Source organism: Mixophyes fleayi, chromosome 6 (genome assembly GCF_038048845.1).
Source record: "Mixophyes fleayi isolate aMixFle1 chromosome 6, aMixFle1.hap1, whole genome shotgun sequence".
Classification (NCBI taxonomy): Eukaryota; Metazoa; Chordata; class Amphibia; order Anura; family Limnodynastidae; genus Mixophyes; species Mixophyes fleayi.
Window position 1 is genome coordinate 194,423,835 of NC_134407.1, and position 22,466 is coordinate 194,446,300.

At 41.5% G+C, this 22,466-nt stretch overlaps 1 protein-coding gene across 3 annotated transcripts; it reads left to right on the plus strand.

Moving 5' to 3' along the window:
* The first annotated feature begins 1,580 nt into the window (after window positions 1–1,580).
* Window positions 1,581–22,120, plus strand: PRPSAP1 (phosphoribosyl pyrophosphate synthetase associated protein 1). Of its 3 annotated transcripts, none has more exons than XM_075177769.1 (11): window positions 1,581–1,669; window positions 8,215–8,386; window positions 8,746–8,798; window positions 8,883–8,949; window positions 9,525–9,697; window positions 10,311–10,426; window positions 10,558–10,613; window positions 11,312–11,457; window positions 15,842–15,912; window positions 16,033–16,179; window positions 18,957–22,120. In XM_075177769.1, exons 2-11 carry the CDS (start codon window positions 8,223–8,225, stop codon window positions 19,113–19,115), a joined length of 1,152 nt encoding a protein of 383 aa, XP_075033870.1. In that variant the 5' UTR covers window positions 1,581–1,669; window positions 8,215–8,222; the 3' UTR covers window positions 19,116–22,120. The 3 variants fall into 3 exon arrangements, with proteins under 3 accessions (XP_075033870.1, XP_075033871.1, XP_075033872.1); XM_075177770.1 differs by having other exon boundaries at window positions 1,589–1,669; window positions 8,205–8,386; XM_075177771.1 differs by having other exon boundaries at window positions 1,590–1,669; window positions 8,283–8,386.
* The last annotated feature ends 346 nt before the right edge of the window (window positions 22,121–22,466 follow it).

A 22,466-nucleotide genomic window follows, 5' to 3' on the forward strand; every position in this document is an offset into this window, starting at 1 on the left:
GAGGTGACAAGCCCAGCAGTGTCTGTGGTGTATGAATTAACAGAAACAAATAGACAAACAGCTCAGATTAAAACCAATCGGTGTGTAGGGCGGATAGCTGTTTTGGGGCCCAATCTTCATTTAGGGGGCTTCAGCATGATTTAGTTATGACGATGGCATTATGGCCCCCTGCCCTGGATCAACTCGAAACTCTTATGAACCATAAAATGATGGACAGTACTTGTAGCAGTCATGTCACTAGCTTAATTCCAGACAAAAAGAAAATACTCACAAGGAAGTCAATTTTAACTATAAATGTATAATTTTATGTATGTACCCCAGCATTTTAACTATATATTCTGAATGGGAATTTGACCAGGAATTTTGAGTTTGGAACAAGGAAATCCAGAATTTGAAAGTGGAATATTGCACATTACCGATCCAATCTCAATGTATGGGGGAATTCAATTGGCCGCATTACTTGTGAAAGTAACGCGGCCCGCACATTATTACCGTTAGTACGGTAATTTCAACACTTATTTTTGCTTCCAGCTCTGAGAGCCGCAAGCAGAAATCCGCGTTAAAGTTACTGCCCTATCAGTAATAGTAATAGGCCGCGTTGCTTTCACGAGTAACGCAGCCAATTGAATTCCCCCTTAGGAGTAGATGTTTAAAACATTTTCTTTGTGTGTGTATAACTATATACTTCCTTTAAGGGAAAACTAAATTGTATTTATTGTAAACATGCTAGTAGGTTCATTGGCTGATATTAAATTGACTCTCCTGTTGTGGCGTGAGTTCTCTGTATAGCGCTGCGAAATTAGTGGCGCTATATAAATAGCTGCTGCTGATGGTGGACGTACGATCAGAGATTATGTAATATTTGATAAAATGGTTAATTCCACATTCCGGTAACTTTAACAGTTTGCCTGTACCCCCGTACAACATTTATAAAATGCATTGCTTTTTCTTTATAGCCACATTTTTTATTTTTTTATTAACCATGTCTTTGTTTGTATTCCGGAATATTCCATACAGCTGTTCTCTGGTACAATTGTATACATTCCACAGAACTCAGCAGGGCTGTATTGTATCATGTCAATGAAAAGTACCTCTGCCTGATTATAGAAATACATAGTTAGAAAGCACAGATGGAATTCACAAAGATAATTGATATGGTAAAAGCATAAGGCACAAATAATACAAATTAAAGTCATCTGAATGTGAAAAATGCCAACCCTATGTCTAGGACAGAAGAAACTAATTCAATTTATATAAGCTTCGAATATACATACAGAGAAATATAGAGAAACATCAGTTAGATCCACGTCACCAATGTAATGATACACTAATTGTGTTTACTTCCAAGGCATGTTAGCGTTTCTTAGTGTTTTAATGATGGGATACGGTGCTAGAGCACAGTACTATATCATTAGCTTGTTGCTAAACTTGGGGTTAGTTAACGCCTCTGAAGATCTAGTGACAGACTCCCTGCCCCGGCCGCCAGTGACATCAGTGTGCCCTCCAGCGACATGGCCGTCGCAGCTTCCCTCTCACCTGTGCCCATGCGTGGGAGCTGCTGGGTCACGTGTGCAGCCTCTCACGTGAACGCGCGCTGCGGGGTTTAGGGAAGTTTGCAGGGCTCGAGCCAGCCAGAAAAACAAGAGAGAGACTCGTGCACTGGACTCCGGTATGTACCGATCCCTACACCCCGATATCACCCCCAAATCCCGTGTGCCCCCCGATCACCCCACCTTCCCATTGTCTGACCCGTGCTCACCCGTCCCCGACAGTGCCTGTGTTCATTCCCTGATCCAGAACTTGTGCGTCCTTCACCTTTATATCCTGTCTGATACTGCATTCCTCTTACTCATGTATTGCTTATAGTCACTCCTTATCCCCACTTCTCGCCTTGCCTCCCAGTCCCTTTTCCCCCCTCCTGACCCCCCCCCCCCCTATCTGTCCCTTTTCCCCCTCCTATCTGTCCCTTTTCCCCCTCCTATCTGTCCCTTTTCCCCCTCCTATCTGTCCCTTTTCCCCCTCCTATCTGTCCCTTTTCCCCCTCCTATCTGTCCCTTTTCCCCCTCCTCTCTGTCCCTTTTCCCCCTCCTATCTGTCCCTTTTCCCCCTCCTCTCTGTCCCTTTTCCCCCTCCTCTCTGTCCCTTTCCCCCCCTCCTCACCCACCTCTCTGTCCCTTCCCCCCCCCCCCTCCTCACCCACCTCTCTGTCCCTTCCCCCCCCCCCTCCTCACCCACCTCTCTGTCCCTTTCCCCCCCCCTCCTCACCCACCTCTCTGTCCCTTTCCCCCCTCCTCACCCACCTCTCTGTCCCTTCCCCCCCCCCCCCCCCCCCGTCCCTTCCCCTTTCTTTTGTCGTGTTTCTTTGCACTGCTTTAGATATTTCTGTCTACCTAACCCATATGTTCTGCCCATCTTCCAATTTGTCCCCAGTATCTGTTCTTTTACCCTTTATTTACTCTGTTCCTGTCATTGCCATTTGTATGTGCAACTCCTATTTAGTTTTTCAGTATGCATTTTGTGTTCTCAATGGACTCAGATCTCTTACTTTGCATCAGTAAATATTAGAGCTACTTACAAGCCGATAGTCAAAGGTCATCTTCATTAACTGAACAACAAAAGCAAAGCTTTTAAGCGTCATTATTTCAATTTGTGTTTCATAATACCCTATTTTAGTATTTGGGGGGCTCCGACCTACTCCTCCACAATGGTCCTATTACTGCCTTACATTGGCAGTTATCTATTGATCATTAGCAAAGAGAATGAACATACAGTCCCTGAAACATGGCTGTGGAGAAACTCTAGATATCTGAATCTACTTTCATTGCCAGAGACCGTTATGTTGGATATACTAGGTATGGTCCGTCGGCTGATGTCCATGAAGAATTGTGAGAAGATTCAACTTTTTTTTTTTTTTTTTTTTTTTTTTTTTTATCATATCTACAGCTCAGAAGTGAATACCCATTAATGCTATTGAATTAACATCCCTTGCCTGTTGCATAGCAGTTGAGGTCTTCTACTGCAAACAATATTCAAATATTTATTGTTCACCTAGCATAACTAACCTCCATGTGCTTGCACAGATAATGACTCCTACCCACCGACCATTGCTCTCGTCCAGAAGCTGATTCGGCACCCAGTATGGGCTTGTCCATTCATTAAATGTTTTTGGGAAGAAGCTATGAGGTTTCTTTCATTGTTCTTGATCCCTGGACCTTTATAACCTAAGTTATGCCTATTGGATGAGGAGGAATGGTCACATCACATGCATATATTTCTGTGCTCTGTATAAGGCAGCTGCCTTAAATGGAGGCGCAGGCCTCTCCTGCCATCTCACATTGGAAATCCCAGGTAAATGATCTCCAGCCATGTGAAAAGCTGCGGTACAAGAATTGCAAGTTCTTCAGTATAGGATGTGAATCAAAACCCATTCTGCCCAGTACAGTAGCAGAGTTCAACCTGGGGGGGGATGCAAGCACAAAAAGAACAATTGTAGATGTTGTTATACACCTGCCTGCACCGGTCAGCCACATCTTTTAGATATTACATGAGGCTGTGACTTGTTGCAGTATTATATTCTCTTTATTAGCTAATATGACAAGTGAAGAGTATTCTGGGCGTCTTGACATTCCGATGATTATTATTACCGTTTATTTATATAGCGCCAGCATATCCCGTAGCGCTTTACAATTGACAACAAACACAGTAAGAAAACGAGACTGGGTATTCCAGACAGAGAGAGGAAAGAGAGCCCTGCTCACAAGCTTACAATCTATAGGACAATAGGGGGCATATTCAATTGGCCGCGTTACTGTCAAAAGTAACGCGGCTTGCGTGTGCGTAATTACCGTTATTACGGTACCTATAATGCCGGCTTAGCTACGAGCTGAAATCCGGGTTAGAATACGGTAATATTTTTAACGCCGCGTTACTTTTGTGAGTAACGTGACTAATTGAATATGCCAAGAGGAGTTTAATAGTTGAGATTAAGTGCTACATTTTGCATTATTTTCCAGCCAGATTGCAAAGGTAGGAAGTGCTTAGTGGCTACATGATCCAGTCACACAGCAGCTGTGGGCCAGGGGTCAGTGGGTTGATTGGGTATAGAAAGAACACATGCGAGTCTTATGTGAATTGTACACTAGGGAGGTTAAGAGGGTGGTTGAGGAATATGATAAGCTTCCCTGAAGAGCTGGGTTTTCAGAGAACACTTGAAAGTTTGAAGACTAGTAAAAAGTTTTATTGTGTGAGGGAAGGCATTCCACAAAGTGGGTGCAGCTCGAAATAAATACTGTAACCGGTAATGAGCGTGGGTGAGAGACAAAGATATTGTGCAGAATGGAGGTGTCGAGTTGGGAGCTATTTTAAAACCAGTGAAATTGTTTATATAATAATATAATATACAAGTTTATTGGTGCAGTATTGTTCCTGACCTTGTATGTTAAGTAGAAGTATTTTATATTGGATTCAGTAATAAACAGGCAACCAATGCGGAGAGTAACAGAGTGATTCAGCAGTGGAAGAACGATTTGCAAGGAAAATCAATCTAGTAGCTGCGTGCAAAATAGATTGTCTGGGTGAGAGCCCGGTTCGGGGAAGACCTGTAAGGAGGGAATTGCAATAGTCCATGCGGGTGATGATGGGTGCATGAATTAAAGTTTTGCATGTCTTGTGTGAGAGGTGTGTGTATTCTGAAATGCTATATTGGTGTTTAGTGCACTTCTCTAAGTGTTACAATACAACCCTTTGATGTTCCAATGACCAACGCTGTTGTTGGAAAAATTACTGCTAATCACGTATACTCTTCTCCGCAGTATTGAACACACTGCTGTCCTACACACCCGCTCTCCTTAATACAACATATTCTAAGTAGCTGCATTACTGAATAAGGTGCTACGTGGGAACATCCATCCCCCTAAAGCTACGTGCACGTGGAGGACATTTCAATAGGCACTGCAACAGTAGCTGAAAGTATATTCACACAAACACACAAAAAGTTTAATGCTAACATTGGTGACTATCTGGACCAGCCGACAGTATGATGAAATAGGTTACTAGAAAACTTACAGTAAAGAACAGGTTTGACAGCGCAAACTCCTTTTTATAATGTTTTGCACATTTTTTTCCCCACTGATGTGATCAAATCTTTATTTGGAGCCGTGTGATGTTTAAAAGCAGTAAAGAGAAACAGTTGTGTGCTTGTTTCATGTGTTTGGTGTGTAAAGAGATTCAACATGTGATAATTTTCAGAGATGTGTTGGTAAATGTTTCTGGACTGTGGACCAGGGTAAAGGCATTTATAATGTATTTCGGAATTCTTGCTCTCCAGAACAGTAAGACCTGTTGTAATACTATTGAATAACACCTCTCCGGAGGGATACAGAAGACAATGGTTGGCATTCAGCTGGCCGCTTATTTTGATTATGTGAAGAGTATTTTTATATACAGCTAAAGGATTAAGTTATTTTTAGACAGTTTTGTTCCCTAGTATGCAAAAACATTATTCCAACATGTATGAAGCACTTACAAATAGATTGGGTCCTATTAGTATGACTGATGAATTCTGTCTTCTCCAAGTCTCTCCATCTCCGAACCATAACAACCTCCATTGTCCAGCTCTCTTAACAATTTAAGTGTAAAGCTAGCCACACAGTCTCTGGTCAATTTGGCTACATATGTACAAAGCCGTTTATTCAGCAATCATGACAAATCTCTGGCTCAGATGGAGCCTATGGCAGTGTGATTGTCCTGTGACTCCAGAGATATACAGATATATTGTCACCGGCCAATCGGATTTATGTATCGTGTGAGCACACATTCACGTTTCATTGTGCTTCGGGCAATAGTAAGGACTATCATTGCACTAAACCTATTATACAAGTTACTATATATAAATAGCTATCAAATACCTCAAGTTCTGTTATATCTGACATGTTACATGTGCAGATGTTAGGGAACTTGTATATTTAGCAGACGTTTAATTAACTTTTTGTAGGATATCACGTATGTAATCTGTCGAGAACTAGCTTCTTTGCAAGTCTGCTGTAGAGACACAATGGACACAAACACACAGCTATGCTTTGTCAATTAGAAAATAGCTTTGCATTGTGTGCGTGATGTTCCTTTGGGACATTGTATTTAAAACTGGTGTTGAAAACTATACAGGAATAAAGTGATGTTTTGTACTGGGCTAAAATATGTCCCATTATTTTTCTGTCAGCTGAGCTCTATGAAACATGCATTGTAGATGGTGAGGGAGACTTAGTTAACCTGCATTATCTTGGAAATGGGAAGAAGCAGATGAACAGAGAATAGGAACCATCATAGATCTGAGATTTGCTTGTAGTCTCCGATGTAACAGAATCCTTGTGCAGATTGGTGATTTCAAACACCGCTATAACTAATAACGTGACTGCAAATTGTATAGAAGCATGTAATACTATGCTTTATGCATCTAGTCATTGACTTCTGACTGTGAAATAATGGTTTAGAGGGGGGAATATACTCTCGCACTTTTACTTTTGAAGAAACATGATCAATGGCTTTGACCTATGTCACTTTTTGGAATGGATCCAATCTACGGTTTAATCAAAGCTTGCAATGTGTGAAGCAGTATGTAATGAGCTATCCTAATAATAAACTAGGTGATAAAACATGTTTTTGCTGAATAAGCCAGCAGTTGTAGCCTATTTAATCCAACCTCAAAATGTTTCTTCGGTACCTAAAACATGGGATATACAGAGTATATGCCCCATATAGTTTTACGCTATCACTCAGTACAGATTATGAGCCAATTTAAGGGTCTTTGGGGCATATTCAGTTAGGTCCGGCGATCGCAATTATGCGCGACTACGCGTGTAAAGTGACAATACGGTACTGCATCGTGGATTTTCCTTCGCAACCCAATGGGAAGCGTACGGAAATCCGCGTTGTTGCTGTAACGTGTCAGTGGGAGTGCGTATCCGTGATCTTTAGACCTGATTGAATATGCCCCTTTCAATGCTACCAATGACCTGGACAGGGTTGTATTGTGAGAAGTGGATCGCATCTGATAAATGTGATATTTGAACTTTGCTTAATAGAAAGGTGATTTTTGACACCACAATCATCCTGCATCATAAGTCTGAAGGGTCTGATGAGTCCTTCCATAGGTACAAGGAGTGTAATAAAACATGCAAAAAGGAAAATAGATTGTTAGCCAAGTAAAATAAAAAACAAGTTGCAAAAGAAAGTAAGACAAACCCCCAAAAAGATTTTTTAAGTATATAAATGGCAAAAGGATTCAAAATGAGATGGGTGAATTGATAAGTGATACCAAGGAAAGAGCAGAGATATTCTACAGTATGTACTAGAAGAACGAATGGTAGGAATAATACATAAAAACGCAAATGAAACCGTTACATTAATTAATACTTGGATGACAACAGAAGAAGTCGAAAGGCGACTGAGGAAAAGTGTATCCAGGGATACGACCATTAATTAAAATGAAGGATAGTTGTGGATATAGGGAAGAAGTAGGACTGCAATATTGGGCCTGGAGGGATTTTTTCCCATTGAAACGGATTGACGGTTGCTTAAGCTGGATCAATTTTAGATATATATGAGGGATTCCAGGAGATCCAAAATAGGATGAACTTGATGGATTGATGTCTTTTTTTTTCAACCTCATCAACTATGTTACTATGTATGTATTTTGACAGGAAATTAATATTACTACTCTGTGCTTTTGAGGTACCCTGCTCCCGATGCCTGCTGAAAGATTCACAGGCTGTGTTCAGAGGAGATAAATGGATTATAAGACAGACAAAAAAATATTGTCTCTGTAGGAAACATAAACTCCCCTTTACGGAAGGTAAACGTGCCTATACATTACTCTTTCGACAACCAATTAGGACATTTTGGCCCTTTTTTTCCACGTTTATGGGCATGAAAAGACGGCTGATCCCAATCTACCTTATCACTGACTGTGTATATGGTCATCGCAGAGAGATACTGTATGTAACTTATGGGCAAGGCATACAACTAATTCTGGAAGGGCCCCAGAAAAGAACACTATATTCTCTTCATAACTGACCAGTAAACCTGCAAAATATTTCCTCGTCTACCTCCCCAAGTATCTCCTCATAGGAGTGTTCTCTCTCTCTTCAGTGTCTTTTGTTTATATGTTCTGGTCTGCTATGTTTTTGTTGATCTGGTAGCCGTGTCAGTGTATTTCAGGTGTCGTCATGCCAAGACGGATGCTAATACCTCACAAGTCTGTTTTCTCTTACTCCCGGCCCCCAAAGTGGCTGAATGGTCCCAGTACCATGAACTCGGCTAGCAGTGGTTACCGGGTGTTTTCTGCCAACTCCAGCGCCACCTGTATGGAATTGGCCAAGAGGATCACAGAGTAAGTGGACCTTCCGTTCTGGATTGGCATGTAAAATAAAGAACTATTGATGTTGGTGGCGTAGAAACTGCTGTAGGGTCAGTTGTACAACTGGTACCACCACAGTAATACCCACATTGCAGCAGCATTGGTAATACTAGCCCCTGTGACCTTCCAAATTCTTAATTTCCAGCTTGGTTAAAAATAACTTAATTTTTCTTTTTGTTATTACCCCATTTAGGCTAATCCCACCCTTTTTGTTCCCTCCAGTTTTAAATATTTGACAGATCACTTATCTCTGTTGTTCCTGTTCTTATAATGCGAAAATCTGACCAAACAGCCTTCTTCTGATAACGCTACATTTTTCTGATCTCTTGTAGGCGGTTGGGAGTAGAACTGGGAAAAGCAGTTGTGTACCAGGAGACCAATGGAGGTAAGATTGACAATTCCTGCCTCCCTGGATCAGTTTTATTCCTCTTTACATATTTCTCCCTAACTATCTCCTGTGTCTCTGCAGAAACCAGAGTGGAAATCAAGGAATCCGTTCGTGGCCAGGATATATTTATTATACAGACAATCGGAAGGTGACCACGCACACACATCTCCGCACTATAGTAGAGATAGGGTAGATTGTAGATGAAACGGTTAGATATAATTAGCTAAATTATTTTCCATTTTTAAAAAATGATTCTGTGTAATGGCATTTGGCGTTCTCTTCTTTCCTTTGAATTGACCTTACCGGCTATCCTTATTTTATCATTGAACTCCTTAACTTCCTAGTGCTATTCCGGGGATCGACATCATTTCTGTTATAGGAAGAGATACTGCACACATAAGACACTCGGCATAATCCTCATTCCTTTGCCATCCGCAGCTGTCTGTGAATGGGGATTAGAGATAGCATTATTATCTCTAGCTCAGTGCATGCTTCATGTCATTCAGGCCTGAAGGTCACGTTAATACAGTGGCAGGTGTGTAGTCCTCATACTTTCCACAGTCACAAAATCTGGAGGTATCCAATTTGCAGCTTTGTAACTGAGACCCTGTCCATAGGATGTAATGAAAAGTGATCAGAGGAAAAACCTATTGTCTACTCTTTTCTGTGTAGCGCGTGACATACGTGATAATGCTGTTTTTGTGTTGCTGACAAACCTCGCAGGGACGTGAACACGGCGGTGATGGAGCTGTTGATCATGACGTACGCGCTAAAGACATCCTGCGCCAAAAACATCATTGGGGTCATTCCGTATTTCCCCTACAGCAAACAGAGCAAAATGCGCAAGAGAGGGTCTATTGTATGCAAACTGCTGGCCTCCATGCTGTCCAATGCTGGTAGGAGGCCGTGGATGAAGTGTTAAATATATATATAATTGTTTCATAGTGAACATAAACATTCAGTAGTATGTAGGTCATTCACTACAACAAAGGAGCTTACATTCTAAATTCCCTAACAAATACACACACCGAGAGAGACTATGGGCAATTTAATAGCAGCCAATTAACCTACTAGTAAGTTTTTGGAGTGTGGGAGTAAACCGGAGCACCCGGAGGAAACCCAAACTCCACACAGATAAGGCCATGGTTGGGAATCAAACTCAAGATACCAGTGCAGAGGTGCTAACCACTAAGCCACCATGCTGCCTTGGTTGCAGCTTATCTGATGAAGTGCCTCATATACTGCATATCCCATCCTATACACTTAAGTAACTAGTGTAGGTTCAGTCTGTGTATCTTGAGGACAAGGAGAGGCGATAGTGCCAGCCTACTCTCTCCTTGCCCTCAAGATACCCAGTTAACACTATTGCTCTTCATTGTAGATCCTCACTGAAGGGCTACATGGGCTGCACCTAACTAGGAGGTGTTCTCTAAAAGTGGGCAGCCTATTTAATATGGTACATTTGTGACAGTAATTGAACTTTTCTCTCCCTGCATTGTCACCCTTTAGGTCTCACACACATCATCACAATGGATCTACATCAAAAAGAGATCCAGGGCTTTTTTAATTTTCCCGTGGACAATCTCCGAGCATCCCCTTTTCTGCTCCAGTATATACAAGAGGAGGTGAGCAGTGCCACACCCTCAGAATGTAAACTGTCACCTGTGTAAATGCCATGTACTCCCACGTGTTCCAACTTGAATTGAAAGCATTTCTATGCTCGTCTGCTCATTGGAACCACTCTCCACCTTTCTAGATTCAAGATTACAGAAATGCAGTGATCGTCGCAAAGTCTCCTGATGCAGCAAAGAGGTAACTTGCATAGATGAAGGAAGCTTTAGTAGCATTATAGGAGATTGCGAATCATCCGAGCGGTGGCGCAGAAATTTGGGAGATGCTGTTTCTTGTCCGAGAAGGAGGGTCTTCAGCACAGACAGTGATCGACATGTGGATCACACATTAAAGTGCTCCGTCACCTACACACAGAGGCAGGTATTTTGAGGCCTGAAAAAATATTCACGAGAATACAATCTCGTGTCATGTCACTGGTTCCTTGTAAATTGATCATTTGCATTCTCATGAATATTCAATATTTCTACAAAATAGCTGCTTCCGCTGTGTGTACGTAACATGCATTTTAAGTAGAAGGCAGTACAGGACAAAGCATGAGAACAAGCTGCCTCAGTGAGCACGTTAGAGACCAGTTGGTCACCGTATAGGAACATGTTTGTACAGTTGTCAAAGAATTATTGCTACACGTGTGTTGGTAGAAAAAGGATTGTGGTGTTGTAACAACTGTGCACCATTCCAAGTCACCACTGCAAGGGATTCTTCTTACACAATCTATGAAACAGCAAAATGCTTTCCACACCATCGCTCCAATGTGCTAGCTTCTTTTACTGTCAAGTCATTTCCTGTCATTTACAATGAGCCAAGTTGCTGTTCTGACTAACCTTGCATCATGTGACCTGTCTTCCCACGTGGTGACCGCTTTATATTTGCCACTAAAGAGCGCAGTCCTATGCAGAACGACTGCGCCTGGGACTCGCTGTGATCCATGGGGAGCCACAGTGTGCAGAACATGATATGGCAGATGGACGTCACTCTCCGCCCAGCATGCAGAACACCACTGTCCATCCGGGGCTAGGGATCCCTAGTAAGTGCTGATTTACTTTATCATTCAGGTTGTTTTGATTGGGATTGTGTTCTGGTCGGGGGGTGCGATCATGATGAAATAAGCATCTTTATGATTTCTCTATCTTTGGGAGACACTGGACCCTGGGGATATAGAGTCTCCTATAGGACGTTGTCACTTTAAATATTCTTCAGTGTTTAATGTTCCTCCCTCCCTTCCATATATACCCATCTTGCTGGACGCTCAGTTATTTTTAGAGTGCCCATATGACCGGGTGCTCATTAGGCTGCTGAATGACTTCAGTCATTCATATATTTGTTTCCACTACTACTGTAGTAGCTAATTGTAGCAGAAGACCAATTGACTCAGGCAGCGTTGGGCTGCCTGAGAATCAGAACGGGCAGGAGAAACTTCAGTCCCAGAGCTACGCCCCGCCCCGCCGCCACCACGCTCCCAATGAGTGATGCTGATAGAGGGCACTTGGTATTGGACTGGTGCAGCAGTGCTACACCATGTGCTGGGAGGAGTGGCAAGAGCCAGTGTAGGTGCAGTGCTGGGCCCTTAGAGAGGATCCTAGAAAACTCCAACCACATCAGAGTTCTACATTGGTTCAATCCTGGGGAGAGTCTAATTCTGATTGCTACTCCCTAGAATAGTGTTGGCTAACCTGTGACACTCCAGGTGTTGTGAAACCACAAGTCCCAGCATACCCTTCCAACAATAAGCTGCTATATATTGGCAAAGCATGCTGGGACTTGTAGTTTCACAATACCTGGAGTGTTACAGGTTAGCCAACACTGCCCTAGAAGAAGGTGAGGTAGTGTAAGAATAATTCATGGAGGAATCCTTGTGTTCGGACAAGGAATCTGCAAGATGTCATGGGATGGATGATTAGTGTGCGCAGTTTGGGCATACACAAAACATTCAGGACAACGAAGAGTCAGGAGGCATGGAAAAAGAAGATGTCAAAGATGCTTACTTTCATGTTCTTAGGCTACCAGTGCCGCCTTAGATTTGCGGTACAGTCCCACCACTACCAGTTTCAGGGTGTCCCCATTGGTCTGGTGACTGCTCCACAGGTGGTCAGAAAAATGAAGGCAGCCATGGCTGCTGTCCTGAGGTCCAGAGGGGTGATAATTATCCCCTATCTGGACTACCTCTTGATTAAAGCAGTCTCTCCTTTTTTTTTTTTTTGTTGTTGCTTCGAGCACATTGCCAGACATTGGCACAGACATTAGAGTACCACAGTTGGTTTATCAAATCCAATCTGGTCCCTACTTAGAACTAGGTCTTTTTGGATCTGCTGTTCGACACTCGTCGGCAGCAGTAGTTCTTCCAGGAGACAAGATAGTCTCTTTATAAAAACTTGTAAGGTGTCTGTTGGCTTTCAGTCACAAGTCAGTTCATGTCTGCATGAGATTGCTCTGAAATATGGTCTCGATATTTGAAGTTGTGTAGTGTCCGTTGACGGGCGTTCCAGAACAAAGTCCTTTCCAAATAGGACGAGAAATACCTTCCCTTGACCAGACAACAGATTGGTCTGTTGCCAAGAGCACATCGCTCACTCCTCTGTTGACTGAGAGACAACAGCCTTAACAAGGGTCGTCGATTTGCCATGTGGAATTGGACAATTGTTACGAGAGATGCCAGGCTCCTGGGCTTGGTGAGCTTTAGTCCTTTTGGTTCCAGGGTCTGTGGTACCGAACAGTGGTAAAGCTTTCAATCATTTTTGTAGAACTAAGAGTAGTGCTGAATTCAGGGTCACTTTCTGTTGCGGAGAAATCCCATATTGATTTGTAGGGGTTAAAGTTTCTTACATGGAAATCTCTTCACACCTTGGCTGTTGTTAGGGCCTTGGAAGACGTATTTCAAAAGACCGCTAGATGTCAGGAAATTGTATGAACTTTTGGTTCTCTAAGATACCTATAAAAGATGTTCCTTACAATGTGAAGGCGCATTCTATAGACTGAGTGTCCTGTGGGCACTGCAGCATAGGGCTTCAGCTGAGACCGTCTGACGGACAGCCACAACGTCTTCAGAGCAAGGTGTTACAAACTCCATGTGTTTGCAACGAAAGACGCCAGTTTTGGGTGTAATGTGCTGGGTACAGAAACTCTGTGAGCGTACCCACCCAAAGGGGCTGCTTTGGGGCATCCCCTGGGTCTAGTGTTCCCCAAAGGATTATAGAGAAAATGGAATTTTTTTTATTACATCATTTCCTCTGAATCCATTGGGGATGACCACACTCTGCGCCCATCCAGTTACGCTCTAGTTATATTGTTAAAAGTTTTCCAAAGTTAAATGTTTCTTGCCGGGATGAGGTTTTCTCTCTCTGGTTCTGTCCTGCAGGGTTTGGTTAGAAAAATAACTGAGTGTCCAGCAGGATGGGGGATGTGGAAGAGAGAGGAGCAATAAACACTTAATAATAATTAAAGTGCCAATGTCCTATCCCCAGGGTCTAGTATCCCCCAGTGGATTCAGAGAAAGATTAAACATAAGTATGAAAATCCTGTTTATAATGATGTGTAAAAAACTTGGAGGATTTCACAAAGTAATTATTGGATACGTAGTATTCCTTGTCTTGATAAATATAGCTGTACAGATACAGTGAGAGATAGGAGCTACGTACAGAGCAGAAATGTTACCGAAAATCAGGGAAATTAAATGTGCTACAGATTAGGCTGGCTACACACTACAGGTTTTCAGACAATTATCGGGCCAATCAGACTATAAATAAGCGTTCGGCCCGATATCGCATTAGTTTGTACTCTCCAACGATGGAACAATATAATTCCAATTCTGCTGTGTGTATGCACTCACGGCCAGCCGTGTCCATAGATCTCTATGGAGTGTGCAGAGTCACAATCTTTTCAGCCGATGGTTATGACCGATGAAGAGCACAGATCTGAAGGTAAATCGTGTATAGTGTGTACACATGAATCGGCATGCTGATTGGGACTTTATTTTTCCCTTTCTTTCGTTAGTAAAATCGTTAGGAGAAATTTTCTGTAGTGTGTACCCAGCCTTAGAGAGAAACAATTTAATAGTGAGCTTGAAATCATTAAGAGGAATGTTGTGTTTGCTCACAAATGAGTGTAGACTCACAAATCCATGAAAAAGGGTGTTTGAGTAGCCTATTGTAAAGCAGATGTACTATACATCCAATCGGTAGTCTTGTATTATTGCAGAATATTGATGTCTAGATTAACCTTGAATATCCCATTTCAAAGAGAGGGGATAACGTGTGCCTGTATGGAGCCAATTGCTTATGTGCTTCTTGTGCTTTTGATATTAGGCAAACGTCAGCCCCTGTATCCAGGCATTGAGCTGCCAAGTATGGAAAACGTGTTGTTTGCTTTGTGTCTACTGAGTGTCTGCTAGGAGTGCACTGTACGTCTTGCTGTGCTGCATGCTCTAACCTACCTCTCACTATAATACACTGAGCTGCTGGAAGCCCACCGGTCTATGCTGGCCTGACCAAAGATGATCATGGATTTGAGTGCTGTCTTTGTGTTTTACCATGCCATGCTCCTCTTTGTCTGCTGGGTTATTAAAGGAGAACACATAGGGCTAGATTTACTAAGCTGCGGGTTTGAAAAAGTGGGGATGTTGCCTATAGCAACCAATCAGATTCTAGCTTTCATTTATTTAGTACCTTCTACAAAATGACAGCTAGAATCTGATTGGTTGCTATAGGCAACATCCCCACTTTTTCAAACCCGCAGCTTAGTAAATATAGCCCATAGTCTCTTCTTAGTATTCTCATATTTTAAGCATTCAGGGGCTGGGTCATGGACTTAATAAAGATCATTTAAGACTGAAATGCAAGTCTCTCTTATAAACGGGAACCTAGTGTAACAAGATTGCTTAGAAATAATTAGCTGCTTGGTGGCGCTGTTCTGTTCTGTTCTTGAATATGGGAAACACTATCAAAGTTCTGGCAAACGGACCACAAACAATGCAGATATGCAAAGAAACAAGGTTACAGTATAACATGTATACCTAACCTTTTATAAGAAAAACAAATATATTTTTCTTTATAGATTGTGTTTTTGTATTTTCTATTTAAGATGTATATTGAAATATTTGTTCTATGCGGAAGAGCAGGACCATGTCAGAAGGTGAAGTGTTTTAATATTAAGTGTTGGTTGAATTTTGCACTGATTTTTTCCGGGCTGGTTCTGTCGAGATTGAGCGAATCAGGAATCTTGTCTGATACAGGAGGTCCTGCCCTCTATCGAGCATGCTTGAATGGAACATTACTTTCGTATAACAGATTTTTTTGGCTGGCACAGGAAGCACTGCGTTTGCGGTTTGCTTGTTCTGACTGGATGTGTGTTGCTTGCACAATGCCTCCCTCAAACAGTTACAATTAACGGTTTCCCCTACCTGTCTCTATCTCAAGTGATGATGGCCAAGGAAAAGCCGCCCATCAGCGTGGTGGGAGATGTGGGTGGACGAATTGCTATCATTGTGGTAAGAATTATTTATGATTAATATCTTTGCTGGTCCATGCTTGCTCTTCTCTTTGCTGGCTATGCTCAGGCTTCACCTGCACTTTTGTTGTTAACCCCATTCTGTTCTGTGTAACATCAGGATGACATCATTGATGAGGTAGAGAGCTTTGTGGCAGCTGCTGAGATTCTTAAGGAACGAGGAGCATACAAGATCTTTGTGATGGCGACACATGGTATACTGTCTGCAGACGCCCCTACCCTTATAACGGATTCTTCAATTGATGAGGTCAGTTTCCCTTCGTTTGTTTTGGGAACTGCTGATTAACCACTTGAATGCCCCTCGCAGTCATGTTTTGCAATGCATCCGTTTTTGTTGCCTTTCTTTCTTCTTGGTCCAACCAAACATGTTTTACATTCTATTTTTTAAAGAAAAACATAGAACTTACTTCTGGCAGTATATCTGAACATATGTACCTTCTTTATTTTATAAGCATTAGATGGGGGGAAGCAGGCAATAATAGGTAGGAGAAAAATTATCCTTTTTAGGATTATTCCCTTAATTAGTTTTATGCAGTTGAGTCCCAGAAATGTACACCATAATGTAACCATCTATTTCTTTGGTTTATAGCAATACTCCATATGTTTCATTCAAGGGTTGATTCCGCTTTAACTCAGAAGCATCCTATGGGAGGCACTGGGAATGTGGGGATATAGGAGATTAGTCACTATTGAAATGCCTTTATAAAAAATCAGTCGCTGGGATCTTAACTTGGTGCTGAAAACATTCCAGCATTCTCCTTTTGAACCTTTGGATTTTGTGGAGTTAAAGTCTATTACCTTGAAGGACTACATTCCTCTTGGCTCTCCACAACCAGAAGAGTTTTGGAGCGGGGAGCTTTGTCTTGTAGTTCACTCTTCCTCATCTTTCATGAAGACAGGTTTTTACTTTGGATTAAACCTTGTTTCCAGCCCGAGATGGTTTCCAAGTTCCATTTCTATCAGTACATAGTGAGTCTGGTTTCAGATCAGGTTAGGTCTCCAGATGAAGAGGGCTCTCATCGCTCCCTGGATGTAGTCATGGCCTTAATGTCCTATATCTATAGTACCCGGGAAGTGCACAGAACAGGTGACTTCTCGGTCCTCTATGATGTCTACAAGAGAGACTGGCTGATCTCTAAGCAGACCATTGCCAGGTGCATTACTTTGGTAATCTGCCAGGCTTATATTGGTGCAGGTAAGTCAGTCCCCTAAAATGTGCCCCTACATTCTACCAGGTTGATAGATGCTTCCTGAGTGGCGTGGCAAGGGGCCTCGGCTGGGTAGCTGTGTTGGGAAGCCACTTGGTCTTCGATACACACTTTCACTAAATTTTACTGATTCAAAATTCACTGCACTTCACAGTTTCTGAGTGTACTCTCCCTAGAGACCGCTTGGGACATCCCGAGCATTTCCAGTGTCCCCCATAGGATGAATGAAAATGGGATGTTTATACTTGCGCTGAATCCATTTCCAATAGGAGACACTGGACAAACACCCTTTACTCTATATGTTTTGTTTTTGGTGTTTACTCTGCTCATTCTTATGGTTCTTATTCAGATTGTTTTGTGGGAGAACCTTGTTCTCTTCTCTCCCTCATGTTTTGGCCTTTGTTAGTAAATACTGCTGAGTTCATGGCTAACAATGGTAATCCAAAAGCATACTAGTAGGTTAATTGGCTGCTATCAAAATTGACCCTAGTCTGTGTTTCTGTGTCTGTCTGTGTGTGTATATATTAGGGAATTTAGACTGTAAGCTCCAATGGGCCAGGGACTTATGTGAATGAGTTCTCTGTACAGCGCTGCGGAATTAGTGGCGCTATATAAATAAATGATGATGATAGAGGGGGAAGAAGCTTAAGTTTTTTTAGGAGGGAATTTTAAAAGTGCCCAAGTTCCTACACCGTACTCTATACCACAGTGTTTCCAATGTCCCCCATTGGACTCAGAAAAACGGATTTAACGGAATTTTAAAAATCCAGTTTTTAACTCTTGAATGCCAGCACTGTAGAATATATAGCAACTGCTGTCCAACATCACCATAAATACAACAGCAAACCTCCCTGACACTGTGTTCTTAGGATAAGGGCAGTTAATAGTTAGGTCTGCGCTGCGGAAGTACAGTTCTGAAGTGGTGAATTGTTAATTGAGTTTGTGGCTCACTCCCCAGAATTCACATCAAGATTTAAGCTGAGGCAGGTTTATTACGGATACCTATGAAAAATGCATCCGTGTTACTCAGAAAGGGTGACATGAAGACCTGGAAAAGGAACCTTTTTGTTTCTTGTTTTTTACAAAAAAATTATAAAAATGGGGTGCTAAATGGGTGGAGGCTATGGGGCATGATCCATGCCTCCCCTGTGCATAACCTGTAATAGAAATATAAGGAATGGCATGCCCGCTGGCATATGGTTAGTATCAGTAGTGATCTCTTGCAGCCGAGACATGGATTGTGTCCCCCCACCCGTTGAGCATACAGTGTTATCACTAGAGGCACTCTGTGTCAGTCTACCTAAAGTGCAAGAATGGGGACACTGAACACAATGGATTGTAACTGGTTGTGCATAGCTGCTTTGACGACTGTGAACTGGTTAATCACAGGGGTGAAAGCCAGAATGTCTGCGTCACTAATGTATGTCCATTAATCAAGGTTACTAAGAGAACATTTTCCATGTGTCCAGACCCCAACCATGTAGCCTTGGTTTACATGTTCTATTTCTATCTGTTATTATTACCTTCTTCTGTCACCTCTTATGTATTTTCTTTTACATTGGAATTTGTAAGAATTGTTCTGTATTGATTATCCTGTTTCTTTGACCTTATTCTTAAGATTAAGAATGAGCAGTCTAATATATATATATATATATTAGACACACACATTTAAATAAATAATTTATCCAGTATTACCTGGAATCACTTTGAAGTTTTCATTCTGTAGACATACCAAAGCCCTCTTCATCCCTTAATCTCCTCCGTTATCATTATTGTCCCCATGTCTGAAATGTTTGTCTGATCTCTCCTGCCCAAGGTTGTGGTAACAAACACCGTTCCTCACGAGTTGCAGAAGTTGCAGTGCTTGAAGATCAAAACGGTGGACATCAGTCTGATCCTGGCAGAGGCCATACGCCGGATCCACAACGGGGAGTCCATGTCCTACCTGTTCCGCAACATTGCGATGGACGATTAAAGAATCTCACCCACCTTTATCGTTCAAGAGATGGACATGTGCTAGTCCTAAGCGGGCGGCGCAGCATGTGCAGAAAGGGGTAGAAGTTGATTGAAGTATTCAGTGCTTTATATCAACTACCACTTTCCTGTTGGGGATAAGGGAAGCACTGCATTTATTAACACCTCTGTGTGGATGAGAACAGGACACACCTGACTGCAGACAGGAATATGTGTTTGGAAAGAGCTTGTAGCAAAAACTGTAACATCCCTTTAGATCCACCAAGAACTGGATAACGGAACCTTCTGTTGTCGGAATGTTCTGAAATTCTACACCCAACAACAGCGAGGCTTAAAAGACTGGTTGCCCACCAGACTAAACTGTATTAACCTATCTGATGCAATAGGAGGCAGAAATACATTCTGGCCAATGTAGACCTGTAATACAAACTGAGGGTACATGTATACAGATAGATATAACTTAATGCATGGTAACATCACCTATATCTAACATGCTCATATGCAAACATTGGCATGAATTTCTGATTACAAATGATGTACATGCACAAGTTGCTATGTGCAAAGGCTGCAAACGTTTAGCTGTATAATAATCAGAAGCTTCATAAGTAGTGAAAGCCTAGAAGGAACAGCCATTGTCCCCTTTACTGTTCTTCATTCTCTTTGATTCAACAGAGCTGAGAGTTTAATCCAGAGACATCAAGTGTGTGGAAGGTGCAGGGCTAAAACAGGCATTTCAGTTACTCTGTAGATATGTATCTTTATGTATATACTAGTGCGGGTATGTGTGTGTGTGTGTGTATATATATATATATATATATATATATATATATATATATTATACACACACACACACACACCCGCAATTTAAAATGTCTGTGGTATAGGAGGCGAAAGTCAAAAAATGGACATGACGCTAATGTAAAGGGTCCTGTTACCCTCCTATCGCGTTCCCCATCGCTCCTCCATTTATTACACTACATTGGCTAGCTATACATAATAGAGATTCGGTTAGTAACTTATAGAGCTATGCTATTCAGAGTTGTATTTCTTGAATTATGTATAGTTTACGATAGCTAGTTTGCTGCCTTTACGGTTTTTTAAGATCCTACACCCTTTGGTCCGGACAATGTTTGAGTACTGTATTTTATAGTTCAGCTTTTTTAGATGATTATTTTTCTCATTAGCATAAAGTTTAGTTTTGCGTACTATGTTTAGTTACAAATTAAAATTCACTTTGATTATGATTTTAATACGGACTAAAAAAACAAAGCTTGAACTAATTAATTTCAGTGTGTTATATATAACTATGTTATTAATTATCTGTTCTTTTTATTTTTTTACCATTCTGTCCCTGGTTATTTATTCAGGGTGGATAGTGTTTACTTTTTAAGATGTTATAAGATAAAAAGTTACCTACCCAATCTAATGCTTGTTTAGTCTTCTCTGAAACAGGAGCCCCACAATCTTGATGTAAATGATCTCCCTCCACTAAGGAGGCAGCGTCGTGTGCCGGGACATTTTAATGTTTGCATGATTGAAATGGCCCCAGCCGTAAGGAATGCTGGATCTGTTATCTAAAGCAGTGGTTCCCAAACTGTGCGGCTCCCTGGAGTGTCCCGGCGATCTCGCAGGGGTGCAGTGGCCAGGGCCAGAGGTAAGCAAGGCGGGGGACTACTTGGTAATCATTTTGGCTTAGGGGTGCCTTGAAAAAAAGTAATGGAGACCCGAAGAGTGCCTCAAAATGAGAAAGTTAGTGATCCACTGATCTAAACTCTTCTCCCCTATTTCATCCCTTACCTACCAGCCTGGTACTCAGTGCTGATCAGTGCTCAGATGACTAAAGTGATTTAAGTAAAAGAGCCCTGAATATATGATCATTTGATCTCTGGATTTACTTCATAGCCTAGTATTGGAAAACAAGTTTAATTTTTAGGGAGTTAAATAAGAAAAAAAAAAGTATAGAATAAAGTTTAAATAACATCTATATACCGTGACCTTTATACATATCCTATATTTCACAAATGCCCAGCAATCTTAATTACATTAGTTTATGGCCGGTGTCACATTAACATTTTAGGATGCTGTAGTTTTCTATTAAAAATAATGCAGCATTATGAAGCCTAATTAGTTAGGCTGGGTACACTCTACAGAAAATTTCTCTCAATGTCATATCAAAAACGATTTTAACAACAATTGAAAAAAAGTCCCGATCAGCATGCTGATTCATGTGTACACACTATACATGTTTTACACCATTTACCCTCAGATCTGTGCTCTACATCTGTCATAACCATCGGCTGAAAAGAAGTGACTCTGCACACTCAATAGAGATCTATGGACATGCTGGTTGTGAGTGCACACACACGGCAGGGTTGGCACAACATCGTTCCATCGTTGAACGAGATTTTTAGTTCGGTTTAAAAATCATATGAAACGATACGATACGATACGATGCGTTTTGGAGTGATGTTTGTTCATCGTTGCAGCGTACCCATTAATGCGTTATCGGGCCGAAGTGTCGTTAATCGTGTGGTCAGCCTGAAAACCCTGTAGTGTGTATCCATGTATACACACATCTTTCCTGATAAAACTGTTCATACATGCATAGTCTTAATCTTATTCAACTAATCACTTTAGTGTGAACGAACAGAACCAAGAAAATGTATATTTCGAATTCCAGAATTATTACCTGCTTTATGCATTACTTGGTTGTTTCATCAGGCAGCTTCCTAATTGATGATTCCAGGAATGTCATTTCTCCAGGTAGATTCAGGGCTAAATTGAGAATTTATCCATATTTCGCTATTACTACAGAGTATGGTGTATTTACTGATGTGCCAAATGTCATATGTTTTAGGGGGTTTTTTTTCCTCTTGTGATTTTGTGAACCAAATTGAATGAAAATTAAAGGCATTAGGTGCTTGATGATAGGTGAAAATGAACTTTGCAAATTGGTGTTCAGTGAAAAATCCCGAGGTTGTAACAATTAAAACTTTATTAAATTCAGCCATACATTGTATGTGTCCTGTTTGTTATTGGATTAAATTAACTGTCCATATTCTACTTAAAATATTATTAACCTTTATATACCACCACCATATTACACAGCGTTTTAAGCATTCATATCAATCCCTGCTTCACTAGAGCTTACAGTCTCTTTATCACGCACACAAACACATACACATTAGCTTCAATCTCCCAGGTGTCCCACGGCCGTATAATCAGATATAAGCCTGATAGTTACACATCCTCTCTAACCTTTTGGCAGTTGTAGAACCTGCATAGTGTAACCTCTGTGACGGTCAGTATAGTAAATGTAAAGGCTTATTTAACATAAATGTAGCTTTACCCA

Bases quoted from the DNA above. Each gene is read 5' to 3' on its own strand.
- PRPSAP1 (XM_075177769.1), top strand. From the start codon at position 8,223: ATGCCAAGACGGATGCTAATACCTCACAAGTCTGTTTTCTCTTACTCC. The intron at 9,698-10,310 runs GTAGGAGGCCGT...GTCACCCTTTAG, and splicing joins CTCCATGCTGTCCAATGCTG to GTCTCACACACATCATCACA. The intron at 15,913-16,032 runs GTAAGAATTATT...GTGTAACATCAG, and splicing joins GACGAATTGCTATCATTGTG to GATGACATCATTGATGAGGT.